Source organism: Micromesistius poutassou, assembly GCF_964030765.1.
Source record: "Micromesistius poutassou genome assembly, chromosome: 18".
Classification (NCBI taxonomy): domain Eukaryota; kingdom Metazoa; phylum Chordata; class Actinopteri; order Gadiformes; family Gadidae; genus Micromesistius; species Micromesistius poutassou.
Window position 1 is genome coordinate 7,394,330 of NC_140288.1, and position 20,117 is coordinate 7,414,446.

At 47.1% G+C, this 20,117-nt stretch overlaps 1 protein-coding gene across 1 annotated transcript in view; it reads left to right on the plus strand.

Annotated features, from left to right (window-relative positions):
* Positions 1-2,494: 2,494 nt before the first annotated feature.
* grm8a (glutamate receptor, metabotropic 8a) overlaps positions 2,495-20,117 on the plus strand; it is a gene marked incomplete at both ends in the record, with an annotated part of 101,074 nt that continues 83,451 nt past the window's right edge. The window contains 2 exons of the mRNA XM_084483282.1: positions 2,495-2,539; positions 2,681-2,897. Of these exons, the coding sequence (XP_084339408.1) occupies positions 2,495-2,539; positions 2,681-2,897 (262 nt within the window). The remainder of the gene's footprint in view (positions 2,540-2,680; positions 2,898-20,117) is intronic.

The window sequence follows — 20,117 nt, forward strand, 5'->3', positions numbered from 1 at the left end:
AACCGCTTCAGAGGGGGTATTTCTCTGGCTTTGATTTATGATGCTGTTTCTGTTTCTTCTGTGTGTCGTGTTTTACTCAGAACGCCCTCCGCGCACATCCAAGGCTGGTGGTTGTGCTTAACGAAATGATTATTCATTGGCAAATGATCAATGTTCATTTGTGCATGGACAAACATTCATTCACTCTTTAATGAAGAAAATGCTTAGAACCAGTGGAACCAGCAATGGATTACCCTTTCCAGTACAATAGCCTCCAGTTGCATAGCTAATTAAAGACCAGCGCCAAATGTTAAAAAAATATATATTGAAGAGTGGTGCAATCCTCTATTCTATTATATTGCAAGATTAACTGTGGACAAAAGAGATCCAATGCTAAATGTCGCCATGGACATATTGCTATGAATGAAGGGTTCCATACGTAATAGCTCTGCTCCCTACTCCCACAACCGTGGTTATTAATTCCTGGGGTTCAACCACCACCCACCCTGGTCCTACCACGACCCTGCTGCTAGACCATAGTGGGTTAGCGTTAGCTCCTTCCTCAGAGAACTGTGGTGACTACTTCCTGGGGTTCAACCACCCTAACCACTAGACCAGTCCTAGACAATACAACTCCAGAATGAAGCTGAAAGAGGAATTAATAAATACGGACTGCCTGACAAAAGACTGATTTGTTGGCATGTTTTGTGCTGGGTGTGGGTTCTGCTGTAGGATGTTATATCTGTCTGTCTGTCTCTCTGTCTGTGTGTCTGAGTGTCTGTGTCTCTCTCTGTCTCTGTCTCTCTGTCTCTCTCTCTGTCTCTGTCTCTCTCTCTGTCTCTCTGTCTCTGTCTCTCTGTCTCTCTCTGTCTGTCTCTGTCTCTCTGTCTCTCTCTCTGTCTCTCTCTCTGTCTCTCTCTCTGTCTCTCTCTCTGTCTCTCTGTCTCTGTGTCTGTCTCTGTCTCTCTCTCTCTGTCTCTCTGTCTCTCTCTCTGTCTCTGTCTCTGTGTCTCTGTCACCCTGGTCCTACCTAGGGTTGCCAACTTTCTCAACCCCAAATGCAGGACACTTTGTTTGTTCCAGGTGTGTGTGTGCACGTGCGCCCCCCTACCATAAACCTACTCATTTCAAAGTGTTAAAGGACAAACCATTTCTGTACTTGCTTGGATGGTTCACAGTAATAATGATTGGCCTTTAAAAAGCTAATTTCTGTTTCTGTCATGTTTTCACAAAATAAGTGCTATAATCTGGGTAATGAAAACTAGGGCCTATATGAATGAACCACTTTGGGGGGGCATAGCATTTTGAAGAAAGACAGACATTTATGTAGGTTATATATAAACATTTTATTATAACTTTTACAATTACAAAGGGTGTAGAACATTTTTGTTATTGTCCATCTGTCTTAACTGTTTGTCTTTCATACATTTTATTGGTGTTGCTATCCTGAGCTGTTTCCGTGTTTTCTTACTATTGTCTTGTCTGTGTTTGTCTCTGTTGTTATCCAGTTGTCTGCGTCTTTGTTGTCTGTCTCTCTGTTTCTATCCCCAGTCAACTGTCTCATGGACCTCCTCTTACCCTGCAGTAAATGACAGAAACAAATTATTATATTTGTTTGAGAAATACTGCCCTTAATCTATGAAGTTATCTAGTGGAAGGCTATATGTGCGACTTTGAGTACCACATAAAGCGCTATATAAATGTGATTTATTATTATATGTGGGAATTGCATACATAAGAAATTGCAATTAATTAACAAGCAAACCAATCAAAATGAGACTCACCATCTAGGCTACTGCTTCCATGGATGTTTCTTGCTACTCCTGACTGATTCAAGCATTTTTTTTTATCCTTCTGCACAGCCAGGTAGAACTCCTTGCAGGACAAGTCACAGTTGACAGTAACTAGAAGTTCATTTTTGATCAGCCCTGTGGTTACTGTGGTACTGACAGTAGGGGGTTGCTGTGGTACTGACAGTAGGGCTGTGGTACTGACAGTAAGGCTCTCGAACTCCTTCTCCCTCATCCTGGTGCTCAATACATCTGCATTTTTATGTGTGTTTGCCAGCATACGTTCTATGTGGGCGTCTGCCCAAATATCCAATAGACATTCCGTCTCCTCTTTGCTCCATGTTGAGCCACGACTCATTTTCACCTGACGGTCCGACAATGTGCTGTTACCGCCAATCAAACAATAATTCCTATAATGCGCGCGGCTGAGCGGGTGCCTGTTACGTCCAAAGAGGCGTATGCTTTTTAGAACTGGATCGGACCGAGGTGCGTTCGCTTTCACATCTCAAGCGAACCGAGACCACCTCTTTAGCGAGGTCTCGGCCGGCTGATTTGGTGCGCTGAGGTTTTTTTTTTTTCAAGGCAGACGAGGCTGTGATCAAAGTGCGGGACAGGAGCTGTCCCGTACGGGACAAATCAAAATCACCCGAAATACGGGACGTCGCGCACAATCCGGGACGGTTGGCAACCCTAGTCCTACCACTCCTCTTGCTGCTAGACCATCGATGGGGTCAGCTCCATTCTCAGAGAACTGTCGGTTTGACTACGACGCGACCCGGACGTTTCACATCACTTTGTGCTCACTGTGTTTCTAACCTACTGCTCCTCTGTCTTCATCTCTCCCCCTCCTCCTCCTCCTCCTCCTTCTCCTTCCTCTTCTTCTTCTCCTCCACCACCTCCTGATCCTCCAGATCCCTCAGATCAGCTACGCCTCCACGGCGCCGGAGCTCAGCGACAACACGCGCTACGACTTCTTCTCCCGGGTGGTGCCGCCGGACTCGTACCAGGCGCAGGCCATGATGGATATCGTCACGGCGATGGGCTGGAACTACGTGTCCACGCTGGCGTCCGAGGGGAACTACGGCGAGAGCGGCGTGGAGGCCTTCGTGCAGATCTCCCGAGAGACCGGTACGGGCGCTCATATCTCGATTTGTCACGTTGATATTCGTGCTGTTTTTTCCGATCTTTCTTGTTTGTGCTACGATTCCGAATTGCGCTGTTGATGGTTGTGTTCTTTTTTGGCGCAACACAAGTGTGTGTGTGTGTGTTGGTGGGGCTGTGGATGTGTGAGACCACTGTCGACGCCGGCACTGTGCTTTTTGTGACGTGTCTATTTCAGGAAACCGTCTAGTTGAGAAGTAGGTGTTTGGTGACGGCCGCTGAGATTCTTGCTGAAGAACGTTCGCGTGACTGCCAGCAACTCTGTCATTTTGTGGTGCCTTCTGTGCTTTCTTAAAGTTCTACTTTCTGTGTATGACACTGGTGTCTATTTCGCTGAATTTAATTTGTAGTTGGTGAGAAAAGGTTGCTATTCGGTTGGACCAAAAGGATGTATTTGGGATGCTTCGCTTAGATATGATTGGTTGATTATTGACGATGATACGGTTGGTGGAGCCCAGAGTATTTCATCTTTGTTTTTAAATCCACAAGGTGCTGTGTGGGCTTTAGTCTGTCATATCTAATATTAATACTTCATGCTAGCCCTGTATTGTGTGGTAGGATTCCAGGGGACCTACGGTAAGTTCAGTCTGGCAGCAGCACCCGCGTTCTCCAGGGAAATCATTAGGAGATATGTTCATAATGTTGTTTGTCGTATTTCTTTGTATTGAGATATCCGGAGCGATGACTTCAGATAAATCCCGGTAGCGCACACAAACAATCCGAGACACCTTGTCACCTTGATGCCTTGATGCGATACTGTAAATAATCTTTTTCGAATATCATTCCCGCTTGTAGCTGATGATACGCAGACAGTACAACGGTCTGAACTCAGGTTAGTTAATAATAGGAAGTGTTGCAGTAATAAGGTGATTTATCCTGGCATCAAGGCCTAGCCCTAGATAACGGGCCGCAGAGAAATAATGCTTTTGACATCTCATTGTTGTCTTGTTTTTCATCTGCTTGAAATGTTTAATGTATTCAACTTGATGTGAATGTCAAATGCCTCTCCCTTACCCAGTCGCTCCCTCTCTCTCTCTCTCTCGTTCTCTTTCACTTTGAATGCGTCTCTCTCTCTCTCTCTCTCTCTCTCTCGCTCTCTCTCTCTCCCTTTCTTATCGGCTGCACCCTCTGCTCTTTCTTTCTTCTCATCCTTTGTGTGTGTGTGTGTGTGTGTGTGTGTGTTTAAATGTTTTGAGACTCAGCATTTAACTTTGTCCTATGTTTCTTATGTGAGAGAGAGAGAGAGAGAGAGAGAGAGAGAGAGAGAGAGAGAGAGAGAGAGAGAGAGAGAGCAAGCTCAGAGGCTCTGCAGATGTGTGTGTGTGTGTGGGTTGGATCTGTGCACGAGATAGGGAGAGAGAGAGAGACACACGTGCGACTGTATTTGTGCGTCTAACTGAAAAGCCGATACACAGCACGGCACAACATTGCACTTTTCAAAGGTGAACATAGATGGCATTAACAGACAATAAAACAACGGCATATGTGCACAGGCACTCTCACACAAAGACCTCCCCCAGGTGCATGCTTACACAAACACACACACTGACACACACTCACAAAGAAGCGCACAATGTGATTTTTTTGTGTGATTGTGTTGTAATGATTGCAGATTACAAGGTTCTTTGTATGCTGATATCGGTCATCCATATTCATGTATTTAATAGGGTGTGCGGTTGTGTGTGTGATTGTGTGTGTGTGTGTGTCTGGGGGACACACGTGTGCATGCATATGAATGCCAAGGGCCTCTCAGCAGGTAGATGGGGGCTGAGATGCCATTGTGAGTGTCTATACGTGAGTATATCACGGTATTGGCAGGGGAACGGGCGTGTGCGTGTGTCTGTGTGTGTGCGCGCACGAGCGTGTGTGTGTGTGAGTGCCTGTGTGTGTGTGTGTGTGTGTGTAGGTGTATGTGTGTATGTTCGTGTGTGTGTGTGTGCGTGTGCGTGTGTGTGTGCGTGTGTGTGCGCGTTTCCCTTGTCCTCCCTCCTGATCCCGTTGGAGGACTTAAAGAGGCGGATATCTCTTTCCAAACAGACACGAATACCTGTCTGGGAGAATAGGAGACGGCAGCGACAGGGAGCTGAAGCACTGGTTCAAACGCTTACTGTGCAGTACTGCACCGGCTCCTCTGCTCTTGTCAGAAACAATAACACCTGAATCCATTCCAAACATGAATTTGGGAATCATGACGTTGCTAATGAGTTCCGAATTTGGTCGTTACTCTGGATGAAATCCTGACACCTTGTTGTTTGCCAGACTTTTTAAATAAAGACACATTGTTCTACCGCCGCCTTTAATACACAGAAACCCCATCAGCCTAATGTTCGGGTTAATGAACAAATAAAGGTCAATCCGGTCGAGATTTATGACCGTTCCTGGGCCCACTCAGCCAAAACCAATTTTGCGAGGACCTAAACAAATATTTGCCGTGCCGCTTTTGGGGCCTCGGTGTGGGATATATGTAGAAGAACGGAACAGGCCTTATGAAGTTAATCACGACTCCCTACCCTGCGGTAACCTTTCACCCCCCCCCCCCCCCCCCCCACTCCCAGTTTATGGCTGTACAGCCTGTGTGTGTGTGTGTGTTTGTGTGTGTGTGTGGGAGAGAGATATAGGGAGAGTGTGAGAATGCACAAGTGTCAGTACGTGTGTACGTGTGTGCATGCATGCATGCATGCTTGCATGTTTGTGTCCAAATAATGCACACGTGTGAACAGATGTCTACGACTGTATCCATGCATAATGGCTGTTCCTGTGTGTGCGTGTGTGTGTGTGCGTGTCCGGTCCACAAAATAACCATGCACACATGAATGTTCCCATGTTCAGCGCGCTCGCCAGCCTTTTCTCCGGACGGAGACGTCGTCGTAACGCCCGGAACACCAGAAGAGGCGACGGAGGGAGAGAGAGGGAGAGTCCAAGAGGAGGGTTAAAAAAAACAAAAAGCGCCATGAGGGAGAAATAATTAAACGGTTATCTCCGCGTTCATTTAATTAGTTCCTTGGCTCCGAACTAATCTTCGGCCCTTCCTATTTTTCCCGCCTGGCTCTGCCTCTTCGGTCCCCTTTCTGTACGTCTCTGGCCGCCCAACAATGAGACGGTCTGTCTATTATCGCGACGTGCGAAAACCTCCCTTCATTAATTGTTTCCTTTTTTAACGGCGGCCACGGTGAACGTCCATTAGCTGGGGATTGAAATGCGATTTTATTTTTAAACACTGTTAAGCCTACTCAAGCGTTGCGGCCACACAATGCCCGCTCCCGTCATTCCACTTTAGGAACATTTCATACGTTTGTTGTGCGGTATAACCTGCTGTGATTCCTTTTGTGTCAAAGAGATCACAAGTGCTTTGGCAAACTCTTTGCCGTTCTTTCATTCTTTGTGTATCTTGTTGAAAAAACGTATTTTAACATTCCGCTCACGATACGTGACTCTGTCATCCTTCTAATTGATGTTCATTTGGCAGTGGAGGTCGCCCCTCGATGTTGTAAACATGTGAAGCGATGAATTATGGAGTAATGAATTCAAAGGTTTTCAAATTAAGAGCGGTACTTCAGAACGTACACATGTCACGGCATGCGTTGAATTCGGGATGCAATTAAAAGCGCCTGATTGGAAACGTATGCAGGGAAGATGCGTACACACGCACACACACACACACACACACACACACACCCTAGCCACCTCACACAAGGGATAGGGTTGAGAAGAGGTTTTCCTTTCCCGGGGGACTTTGTGTTGTTGTCTTGGTGATAATGTAACGCCTTTGGCCAGTCAACATCTTTACGTTGTAGATGTCCTTGAAAGAGTGACGTAGAAGCTTTTGTTGTGAAAAGCCAGTGTATTTGAGAGTCTGAATGTGTTTGTCTGTTTGTTTTTATGTGTCTTTGTTTGTGTGTACTCCTGTAACCCTGTACTTTCAATTCAGCAGTAAAATCTCAGCAAGCAAAGTCTTTCACATTTCAACGCACGTACACATTTATAGATGATGTTTAATCCGCCACTACTTATATACCTTATTAAGAACACATTAGGCGCACATTGATTTCACGCATGCTTTATTAAAACATTCAATCCATAAAGTATCCATATTTATCCACACACTTCTCTGGGGATAACCTTTAAAGCCTTAAAAAAACTAAATGGACACAGAGATTATATTAGCGGACATCTCGCTATTAATTCTCCCACTTTGTAAACTGAGCTATACGAGCGATCAGGTGCAGGTCGGGGGATGTGTGAAAGCACCCAGGGGCCCTGAGCTGGGAACTCCACTCCTGGATGAACCTGGATCAGCATCTCTCTTGTAGGCTGGGGGCCCCTCTATTAAGAGCCTCTGGAGCGGCACACAGGAGCCAGGGGCCAGCGGAAATGGGTCCCAGGTATGGCGTTGTGTGTGTGTGTGTGTGTGTGTGTGTGTGTGTGTGAGAGAGTGCTTGTGTGTGTGTGTGTGTGTGTGTGTGTGTGTGTGTATGTGTGTGTGTGTGTGTGTGTGAACACCTTATTTCTTTGCTCGCTCCTCATGAATATGAGAGAGGTGTGGTGCAGAAAATCTGCTCTGCAGATGTGTGTGTGTGTGTGTGTGTGTGTGAGTGTGTGTTCAGGTGAGTCAACTCAGGTTAGTTAATAATAGGAAGTGTTGCAGTATTAAGGTGATTTATCCTGGCATCAAGTGCCACCAGTGGCACCCGGCGTCTGCGTTCTCGCTGAAAAGAACACTTTCTACATTCTTTGAGTACGGGCAGACAGCGCGTCCTGTGGGGGTCCTGCAGCCCTCGCGGGACCCCCTGAGTGGGCCCCACTTAAGAGGCAGTATGGCAACACTGAGACTGCTGAAAGTGCTGCGTTCGACCATTTAAGTCACGAAATGAGATCCAAGATGGAGACGCTTAACGAGTCAAACGTTGATGCTGAACAGGACTTTTTTCTCAAGCCTTGCGACCTTGTTTGGCTTGTGCGTGTGTGCGTGTGCGTGTGTGTGTGTGTGTGTGTGTGTGTGTGTGTGTGTGTGTGTGTCTGACTGGGTCTTTGTATGTTGAGCAAGTTGTTCCTGTGTTCCCAGGGATCAGGAAGTTGCCTGCACAGCCCTAAAAGCACTTTAAAGCCTCTTTGCTGGTTATGCTCTAGTAACTTCTGATTCCCCCCTCCCTCCACCCCCCCTAGTCCTCTGTTCATCCCTTCTTCCCTCATCTCCATCTTTTCCCAAAGAGAAGAAAAGCACCTCCTCTGAGTCTTAGGCTCTGGGGCTGTTCCCTGTTTAAAGAAACCAAAAACAGACTCAAATTACAAAAAAACTGTCCATAAAACACTTTGGAGCTTTTACTTGAAAGTGAACTAGCCTCAAGTTAGAAAAAAACAAAAATGTGGTTCAGGGGCTGAGTAGCTCTGAGAACGCTGGGTTTACGAAACAAAACATTTCACTCAATCCAATATCCCTTTAATGTTTCAAGACCCGCCTTTTGAATCCATCTTTTATTTATTATTCCTGGAGACCGTGCTTCAGAGGGCCCGAACGGAGACTCGGGTATTTTCCCTTGTACGTTTCCAAGTCATTACGAACACAAACAAACAGTGGATGTGTACGTTTAGAGCAGTGATGTGTAGGTCAAAGGTTGCGAGGCCGTTTTCAGATCGCTCTCTTTTGACCTGTGCGGGCGTCCACGCGTGGGGTCAAAGGTCGCGGTGTTCAGACAGCCAAGCTCTCCCTGACCTGATGATCGGACAGAAGAGGACATTTTCAGCTCAAAATCAACAAAGGGATGGATGTACATGCACACCAGTGGCGATTTCTCTAAGACAGGAGTTGAAGCTCAGCTTCCCCTAAAATTTCTAAATTAAATGGTCAAATATATACTGTTGTGTCGTGTTGTCATTTCATTGACAAAAAATGCGTTAGTGCGTTAATGCCATCTCAAAGACGAGTTTGTTCAGAATCAGCTGCTTATCGCAGGTCGACTGACTCAATGTCCTTCTCATACACTCCTGTAGCGTCACAGTGCGTTTGCCTGTTGAAGCTCAGCGTCCATCCACTTCAATTGGACTCCATAGAACAGCTTTTTTTAGTTAGTCGAAAGTCGACGGTCATTGGATAATGCTGCGATTATGTCCCTCCCACGGATGCTCAATGTCTCTGGGGGTGAATGGAGGAGTGGGCTGGCCTGGACGCTGGGCTTCTGCGTGATGATTGGAGGGTCTGTGAAAGACTGAGTTGCCGTTTGATTGACAGTGATTTTGAACTATAAAACGTCTCCGGAGCTCTCTTCAGTCCTCAGTCCCATTGTGGATGCAAGCGAGTCGAAAGACAAACTGCAACATATTTCTTGATATTTGCTTGGCGAAATTATTACAAACCCATTTCATCATTGCTCACCGCATAACAAGTTGGGTGAGCTTATTGATAAAGTTAGATATTAAATTATGAGAAAACAAGCAGTTCATGACTGTCTCCCTTTAAAAAACAAAAACTTAATTACCGGAAGCGAGCTCAGCTGGATCCAGCAGCTTAAACCCGTCTGTCGAAGAAGATTAGATTTTACAAACGACAATCAATGGGACGATACTGCGCTTTGATCTCGTCTTGGCTCGCTGATGATCAAGCTTTTCTGCATTTGTTTCATGCCAAATGTCTCTGCGTTACCTTATCTCTGTACCTCGTCCTGATTGAAGCTAGCTGGTCGCCTTATTCATGAGTCTGATGACTATGATTCATTAGCCCAGCAGAACAGCGTCCAATCAAGAACAATGTGAATAGAAAGTAAAAGGTTGTCATTTTATTTAACCGTGGTCAACGAAGAAAAAACAAAAAAAGGCGCTGGAGATGAATTGGACACATCAAGCGAAAATAACATAACATTACTAGAACCGCCCCACACTGGACACCTGAAGGCAATCGAAAGAGAGGACGACTCCACGGAACCTGGCGTCGAACAGTGGACAAAGTGAAAGCCACGGAGCAGACCTGGAGTTCAGTCCAGAAGCTCAAAACAGACAGGAGTGCCCTACATGCCAGCAGGCATACAGGGCAGTAGGTAAGTAAGTAACGAGAAAAAAAACACAAAAAAGACCTTAAGTTCAGTAAGCAATTCATATCTGAGACTCAGGCAGCGAATCTCAGGCGCCGTCATAGGACGGTGTGCTGATCCCCCGCCCACCTGTCCGCCTGTACGTCCGGCCAGCCGACCCCGCGGTCTTTGTTCAGAGCTCGAGGCATCTAAAGGGCCCTGGCGTCAGGCCAGCGTCCGGGCTGTGTGGAAGTGATGAATGCAAGTGAAGCACCCAGGGGCCCTGAGCTGGTAACTCCACTCCTGAATGCGCCTCTGCAGCGGCACACAGGGGCCAGGGGCCAGCGACCAGTGGAAATGGGTGTCTGTGTGTGTGTGTGTGTGTCTGTTTGTCTGTGTGTGTGTGCAGTGCTCACTCCAAATGATAACCTGTGGGAGAGAGGCTGTGCAGTTGTGTGCGTGTGTGTCTGTGTGTGTCGGATCTGTGCACGGATGTGTTTCTGTGCTTGATGTTTGCATTGGTGAGAGAGCGAGCAAGAGAGAGAGAGAGAGTGCGGGGGAGAGTGGGGTGAGGATGGGAAAATAAAGTTGCAGGAGGTTGGGTAGATAGAGAGAGGGAGGGCGAGAGAGAAAGATATGCTGTGACAGCAGTCAGTGAGTTGTCTTCTCCTTGGCTCTGCAGAAGTGTGTTTTTGTGCGAGAGAGAGAGAGAGAGAGAGAGAGAGAGAGAGAGAGAGAGAGAGAGAGAGAGAGAGAGAGAGAGAGAGAGAGAGAGAGAGAGAGAGAGAGAGAGGAGAGAGAGAGAGAGAGAGAGAGAGAATGGTGACTAGGGGTGCCAGACTCTGAGCTGAAAGTCGCTCTAGATAAAAGGCTTCTGCCAGAGTGAGATGACTAGTAAATAGTGAAACAGGACAGAGAATTATACAATCAAACCCATTCATCTATCACATCTTCAATTCAAAGCCCACGTCATTGGGTGTCAGATCTTAAGAACCGCGTATCTCTGCATGATATTAGTGGCGGATGTTTCCCCCACGAAGAGCTCCGTGGCCCAGATGTCTCTCCCCGCAGCCGGCGCCGCGCACATACCCTCCATACCCTGCCCGGCCCCGGCGCTGAGCTCTGTCTCCATGCGGGGGCCAGGCCAGATGCATCGCTCACAGAGAGACAAATGAGCTCTCACCGCCTGCCGTCTGGCAGGGTCCAGCAGGTCGGGACAGACGCGAGTGTTGCAAGCTGACCCGAGCGCTCGCGTCTGTGTTCCGTCCAACCCCCCCCGCGCCCCCCCCCCCCCCCCCCACCACCCCCCACCCCCCCCCACCCCCCAAACTGCTTACTATTCAGAAGTGGCCAGCTGCCGCCTGTCTTTATGGCTGTCTGTCTGTCTGTCTGTCTCAACACAAACTTTTACTTTCTGTGTCAAAAACGCGATGAATCTTTATTTTATGATACTCGGGTTTGTGAACTTTATACTCACACGGTCTGTGTGAATAAATAAGAGTCGTGACGGGGTAGGGGGGACGACCAGGCAGCTGTGGTGCTGTTTGATGACCCACTCCACACATAGGGGGACGGGAATAGACATGATGCTTACGATCAGTGGGTCGACAGTGTATCTAGACCAGTGGTGTGCATGTCCTCCCTTCCCTGGGCTGCCCGACCAGTCTACTGCCCATGGGCAAAGCACGCGTTTCAAATCGTAACAAACAGAAAATACGGAAAATATTCTATAGCTGATGAACATGCGCTATTTACTAGTGTTATTAGTCAGTATTTTCTGCTTTTATTCAAAAGCATTTTATTTTGGGCTAACACACTACCTTCATTCAAACAGCCCCTCAAAACACACCATTTCAAGATTGCTTTCACTGCCTTCATTGCCTCCTTCCCTTCCTCCTTCTGACGATTCCTAGTTGCCTACTTAATTTTTTCAGCAACCTATTTTATTGAATGGGTTATACGTTCTTATTCAATGATTTCGTCTTGTGTTCACTCTGTAGAGCGTCTTTGAGCGTTTGGAGCGCTCTATGAGTCTAATGTCTGTATGATGATAATAATAATAATAGACGAAGGAGCAGACGGAGTTCATCACGCTCACGTACCCCACGCTCAGCACCCTGGTCCCTGGGTGCTCATGCGCGCACAAACACGCACGCCTGAACGCACGGCACGAAGCCCGCGGATCAGCGTTCCTGATTATCTGGGCCGCGGACGGGGGGCCCCGCGTTACCGTCTCTCTCCTCTGTTGTCACGACGATAGCATTGTCACTCTGACGATGCCATCCGGGGGAAGAATAATGAGCTCTCCGTCTGCGCTCACCGTTCCTCTGTTCTCCTGCTCGGGTTCCCGCTCTGCCTCCATGGCCGCCCTCCCTCCCTCCCTCCCTCCCGCCCGCCCGCCCGCCCTTGAGGAGAGCTTGTTAGCATTATGGTGATCTTTTATTTCACCTGCGGTTTGTGTCTCTCTCTCTCTCTCTCTCTCTCTCTCTCTCTCTCTCTCTCTCTCTCTCTCTCTCTCTCTCTCTCTCTCTCTCTCTTGCTCTGTGTGTGTGTGCGTAATGCTGCATTGTCTCTTGGTTTTCCTGCGCTTTGGCGTCTCTCTTCCTCTACTTCTCTATCTGATCATTTCATTTCACACACACACACACACACACACACACACACACACACACACACACACACACACCTACCATACACCAGAGAGAGGGTGAGATGCAAAGAGAGAGAGAGAGAGAGAGAGAGAGAGAGAGAGAGAGAGGTATTTAGATAAATATTGTTCTATTGTCTTATCTTTCTCATCGCCCCCCCTACTTCAAATCAAAAAACACTCTTCTCCCTTATTGGGTCATACTTCAGGGGGAGGGGCCTCTCTGTGGGCGGAGCGTCAACCGAAGTGAACTCACAAATCAACCAATCAACCAGAAGACTGCAGCCTGCAGATGACATAACGCAAGGAGTCTCATAGGCCGAGAGAGTGATTGAAAATGACATACGCAGGCACAAGCACACACACACACACACACACACACACACACGTGCACATACACACATACGCACGCACGGACTCACTCACACACATTATTATTAAATAAACTGATCACAGCTTAATTCATCCGATGCAATTCACTTCACACACACACACACACACACACACACACACACACACACACACACACACACACACCCCGCCGTCAGACAGGCAGGGACATTTTTTATTCCACTCGACTCAATCTCAGCATCAACGCCAAAAGGAATAAAATCCAGTTTTTACCCGTATGGGCTCAGTATCAAACTTTAGTGTTTTCTATCTCCCTGTCTCTCTCTCTCTCTCGTATTGACGTAGCTGCCTTTACCATTTACATCAACAGGCAGCGTTAGTGACAGGATTTAACACACACTCACGCACACACACACACACACACACACACGCACACGCACACACACACACAATTATATAATGGATCTGGCAGTGGGATCAGGACAAATAGAAAGTAATGCCTGGCTTTCAATAGGCAGACTGATGAGTCTTGGTTTTCCGTCGCTTCCACTCTCTCCGTCGCTCTTATCGAGAGTTATTGTTTCAGTGCTGACTCGCCCCGCTTCAATCGACTCCCCTCTCCTCCCCTCTCCTCCCCTCTCCTCCCCCCCGTTCTCTAAAAAGGTGTCCCTTCTCCCTTTTCCCTTCTTCGTTCATCCGTTTTGTTTTATTCAATACCGCACCCTTACCAAACACACGCACAAGCACGCAGACACGCACGCACACATATATGCGCACACACACACACGACACATATAAGCACACAGACACACACACACACACACACACACACACACACACACTTGCGCACATATACGTTTACACACACACACACACACACACACACACACACACACACACACACAGATACACACCATTTAGCTAAAGATTATTGTTAATGATGGGAGCTCATCTATTATTTATCTATATTGCGTTTGCATAAATGTTATTCAGCGTGTGCATTTGTGTTGTGCGTGAAATAATGTGTGTGTCTTTTGCAAAAGTCTCTCTCTGTTCAAGTGTGTTTGCACATGAACGCGTGTGTGCCTGTGGTTGTGGGTCCTCTCAAAGTGTGTGTGTGTGTGTGTGTGTGTGTGTGTGTGAGAAAGTGTATGCGTGTGCTAGGCCTGTGTGTGTGGCCCTGTGTGTGTGCATGTGTGTATGTGTGTGTTTTGTATGTGTATGTGTGGTCCTGTGTTTGTGTGGCCCTGTGTGTGTGTGTGTGTGTGTGTGTGTGTGTGTGTGTGTCTGTGTTTGTGAACACCCTTCCCGCTTCCCACTCTTACACCTTATTTCATTCCGTCCATCATTCTTGCGGTTGCGAAACGTAGAGTGGAGACTGCTTGCGTATCTTTCACCCTGAATCTTTCTCCCCATCAGAATACTAGTAAGTGCACAGCTAACCCACGTCTTTCCCCCATCGACATCCTTGTTTAAACATTGCTGTGCGCAGCGCCACCGCGGCTTACCGTGTGGGTGGACGGCTGAACATCAGTGGTCAGGACATCGGAGGTCAGGACATTGGAGTCCTGACCTCCATTTAGTTTTGGATCGTTTTCTTTTTGTGTCGTGGTTGAGGCCCCACAAAACGCTCTGTGTTCGATCTCCAATGCAGTCTGACCTGCAGCACCTCCTCGTGCCAGATGCCCTAATCCCCGCCTGCTCCTTAATGACATGTGTGTGTGTCACTATAAGGCCCCTCACTTACTGAGGCACGGTTACACGAGCCTGCTAAGTGATTCCATACGGAACACTAGAAGTCTGTTAAACCCTTAATCTGGGATTAGTGTGTCGGTCGATCTTGAGACTTCTGTGAGATGGAGATGTGACGATAGAAAGATGGATAAGTGAACAGCGCATAAGCCCAAACACTAATCAATAGACTTATAGCAGAGAGCAGATGTCAACGCTCATTATAACATTAGAACACACACACTCATACGCACGCACGCACGCACGCACACACACACACACACACAGATCTGAAAAATGTAAAATGGCTAGATGGATAAACGAACAAGTGTCGTGTTCATTTAGCGGTCTGATCTGATATATGGCGCGGTCTCGCTGTGGTGTCTTTGACCAAGAAACGACAAAGAAAAAAAAGAACATCGGCCTCATATTTTTCGCACACGCCGCTGCGCTCCTCTGTTGCCATGGTAACCCGACGACAGGGACGGGCGGTGTGAGTAGGAGTCCCGGGTAAGTCTGGATAAGTCCCTTGGTGTCGCCGAGACAAGGAGCGCAGATAATATAGGCCAGTTTTTTTTTTTTGTTCTTTTGTGTGTGAGGGTGGAGAATGACCCCCACAAAATTGTGCTTTTCCATAGAGAAGTACTACTTAATACCTCACATTCTGCTCTTGTGTGCGTGCGTTAAATGTTGAAAGGAGAAAGTGTGTGTGTGTGTGTGTCCATGCGTGCTTGTATGTGTGTGTATGTACAGTATGTATGTATCTATGTGTGTGTGTGTGTGTGTGTGTGTGTGTGTAAGCAGAGACTGTAACGCGTGTGTGTCTATTGGCAAGTGCACATTCGCATTGGAGAGGGTGAGGGCATGCTGAGGATGTTGTAGCCTCCACGGCATTCAGAAGGTGGTGGTTTCAATCCCCAAATGGTTTGAGACATTTGACATGTACCTCAACCAAATCACCCTGACTCACTTTGGATGAAAGAGTTCACTAATGGCCTGAATAGTAAATAACTATGTGTGTGCGTGCGCTCGTGGGTGCGTGCGTGCGTGTGTGTGTGTGTGCGTGCATGCATGCGTGCGTGCGTGCGTGCGTGTGTGCGTGTGTACGCGCGCCAGTACATGTGTGGGAAGGAGAGCTTCCTGCCAGCCTTTTAGTTAATGTGTTAATGTGTTAATGTGTGCAGTGTGTCCAGACGTGATTATATTGAGCCTATTCAACCCTGCCCTGTCCAGGTCAAGTGGAAGAGCATTATCACGGGGTTCAAGGCTCGATTCCTGTTAAGAGCGTATCAACAACAATCTTGCTTGCATACTTAGTTTACAAAGTGCTCTCTGCATGTCTTCTCTTCTTTTTCATTTATATTTCATTTCCATTTCCATTTTCTTACTTTTTAATAATGCAAATCTGTCTTATCATTTTTAACCAAAAACCCCACTAGGGACAAGGTTCGTATATGAGTTTTGGCTCAAAACACTATGATGCAAACATCAAATGACTGTCTCAAGCTTATCTGCGTTTCTGTTTCTGTCCCTGTTCAAACAAAAAATAAGAAAAAAGCGAAAAGAAAACACTGATAGAATTAATAAAGAAAAAAATGGATCAGAAGAACCCTAAATCGCATGTGTTTTATTTGTGTTTTCTTGAGGTTGTCTATTGCAAACAGAGGGCTGCCAACGCGTCAGCGTGGCTTCACTCTCGTTTAAGGTAATCCCTCGATTCAGCCGGCAAATGAAAACCGCGTTACAGCACATTCTCGGGGTTGCGTAGGCGTGTTCCACATTCACAGCCTGCCTGAATGCCTTTTTTTGCATTTTCATGTTTGTTGAATAGAAAATACTCTAAACCCTGAGAATCAGCAAACGACTTTGAAATGCTACACTTTCCTGTTGTTTTGTTGGGATTAAGTTGGGTAACGCAGCACCACAAAGCCTGTCTCACACCTCACTCCTCATATAACACACAACTTAACCACCGGCAGTCTGCTCATTAATATTCATGAGCACATCATGTCCTTATCCGCGCACAGGGCAAGCGGCCAATCATGGGCCTCGGGTCGGCCCGAAACGACCCGAACGATCATGACATAAGCTGAATCCATTAATGAGCTCTTTCTCCACTAATGATAAAGGTGACATTCGATTGGTTACTCAGCCCTGGGGGACGACTGTAAAAATTTAATCTCTGCTCTGATTGGCCGGCTCCGTCTTGGGTCTGGTCTGGATCAGGGATTCCTGGTTATCAACATGCTAAATTATGGTTTTGTGTGGAATCGTTTTTTGGCAACAAGTTAAGTGACATCTGATGATGTTAAAAGTTGAGATAGTGATGGTGATGTGTCACACTACATTTGAGAACCTCCTCAAGTCTTAGACTAATGTACATATTAGTTCTCCATCTCGTGAAACGCTCTCCAGGGAACAGTATATCAGACGATTATATTCTCTCCGTCTTGCCAGGACACCTGGTTAGCATAAACGATATATCATAGTTTTAGTGGAATCGTTCTTTGGTGACAAATGAAGTGACTTATGATGATCTTTAAAGTGAACACAGTGATGGTGATTTGGCGATACAAATGAATACATCTGAGAGATCCTCTTCTTCTGTCAAACACCAATCGGTTGTCGGAAACAACAGACAATCGTGTATTGGGTGGACACACACACACACACACACACACACACACACACACACACACACACACACAAAATCAAACCCCACTGGAGCACATATTTGTCTTGTATTGTTCTAGATCAGGCCAGATCCACTCAGGTGTATTGCTGTATTCACAACCACATCGTGAACCATGTGAGTCATGCGGTAGCGCCATTGGCTGTACAAGAAGTTATGTTGATTAGATTTGGCTGTTAAATAACCACACAACAGAAGAGTCGAAGAGGGGAATAACGTGACCGCTGGAATGAGCCTACCAGGTGAGAGAGTCCATTTCAATTTCACGCCGACTTGAGGTTCAGCCAAAGTGGGGAATGGTTCCGCTTTTTTAATGCAGCTTCACAAATCCCTGCCAGGAAAAATATACAGCCATATATATACATTTGCCATCCAGTGCAATGAGCTCCAGGCCATGGCACATCTGACGAATATAATTTCCTTCCCCCTCGTCCTGGGACCGAATGAGCCCGTACCACAGGAGGTTCTTCCCCCGCCAAGAGGCTTGTTTCTGGGGTTAGGCAGCCAGCCGGGCGCACTCTGCTCCAGCCAGACTGTCCGCAGGGTAGATTCAGTCAATCTCGCATCGCTTGCCTGCTCTCTCTCTCCTCTCTCTCTCTCCTCTCGTCTCCCTCCTCTCTCTTCTCATCTCTCTCTTGTATCTCCTCTCTCCTTACTCTTGTCTCCTCTCCTGTCTCCTCTCTCCCCTCCCCTCTCATATCTCCTGTCTCCTCCCTCCTCTCTCCCTCGCGTGTGCGTGCCTGCGCCGATTGCGCGCGCGTGTCCGTTCAGATGCACGTTTGTGTGCGGACAACGTGTGTGTGTGTGTGTGTGTGTGTGTGTGTGTGTGTGTGGTGTCGTCGTCCGCCCGTGAGAGATGTGTGTGTGTGTGTGTGTGTGTGTGTGTGTCGTGTCGCCGCGCTACGGTTTGGGCGGGATCAGATACCGTCACTTTCAACACAGATCAAACGCGCAACATCAGCCACCCTCTCGGAGCTCACATCTCACCGCTCTGTGTGGCGTGGGGCTGAACTCTTTCATGGTTCCGTGTGGGGGGTGGGGGGTGGGGGGGCCCATCGGCCAGTGCTGTCTGCCTCCCCAGCCGTGGCTGCTGCTCTCTCAGTCCTGCTTGTTGTCCGCGGCGGCGGTGGCGGCCGGGGAAGGAGAAAATCCCGGAAGATGAAACAGATCGTCAGGCGGAAAATGACAGATGCGAGGCAACATGGCGGTCGTGTGTGTGTGTGTGTGTGTGTGTGTGTGTGTGTGTGTGTGTGTGTGTGTGTGTGTGTGAGTGTGAGACGTCCGTGTATATATTTAGATGGAAAGAAAACAGTCCCCTTGAGATATAAAGGCAATCCCATGTTCTACGCAACCACACACACACACACACGGACGCAGACACACATATACACAAACACACACACACACACACACACACACACACATTGTAAGGCTAATACTGGCCTCAAGAAATCATCTGTGAACCTACAAACTCAATGAAAGGTGTATCCCCCCGGCAGTGTCTATGTGTGTGAGTGTGTCTGTGTGCGTGTCTGTTTGTGTGTGTGTGTGTGTGTGTCCGCCTGCGTGCATATGTGTGTGTGTGTGTGTGTGCATTGGTGTGTGTGGCAGGATGGCCTTAAGCCTTGTGTTCCTCCAGAGTCACTCTAAGGAGACAAATCCTCAGGCTTTGCAGAGGGACACACTCTTGGCACATACCGATACAACACATACACACGCACACACATGTACACACACACACACACACACACACACACACACACACACACATACACACACACATAGGCGCATATACATCCAGACCCTACCCACAAACACAGGTGTGCTTGCACACGCATAGACAAATCTCCCATCTCCCCGTTGGTTCTCTATCCCAAACACTCCGAGGTACACCTGTGTGCCGTTTGTACTTTTGTTGTTGTCATCGTTATCTCAATGTCCTCTTCTCTCTCTCTCTCTCTCTCTCTCTCTCTCTCTCTCTCTCTCTCTCTCTCTCTCTCTCTCTCTCTCTCTCTCTCTCTTTGTCTCTCTATCGACAGACGCAGCTGCATTGTGCCGTCCCATTCTCTCCGTAATGCGTTGTTGACGTCGTACTTGAATCTTTTTCCGGGCTGTTCCGTCGCTGTTTACTCTCCTCTGCTGCAAAGTGTTTTCCTTACTCCCTTGATGATGCTATTACCTTGTTTCCCCGCTCTCTCTCTCTCTCTCTCTCTCTCTCTCTCTCTCTGCCTCTATCAATCCTGCTGTGTCGCGCATTGTGTCCTTTAAGTCTGCAGTTTTTTCTGGTGAAACAAAACCTTTTTCGTCCGAAAAAAGAGATGCACATGACACACACACACACACACACACACACACACACACACACACACACATACAACCTTGAAGCTTACATATCTGTTGCATTGTTTCTAGTATGTTCTCTCTGTTTGTGCCAATGTTGACGTTGTCCATGTCATATTTCAGATAAACATGTGCTGGAATCGTGCTGATACTTAAACATGGCCCCCAGAATTGAGTGTTTTATGTGTCAGTGATACAGTCCTTTGATGTGCAAATGCAAATGTAAATGCCGTCATTTGATATGATAATGTATTTCATATCAAATGTATTTCCAATGAGACACTCACAAGCCAGATAAACACCACACATATATATATATATATATATATATATATATATATATATATATATATATATATATATATATATATATATATATATATATATATTTAAATATACATCACATATAGTGTCATTTTTGTTTC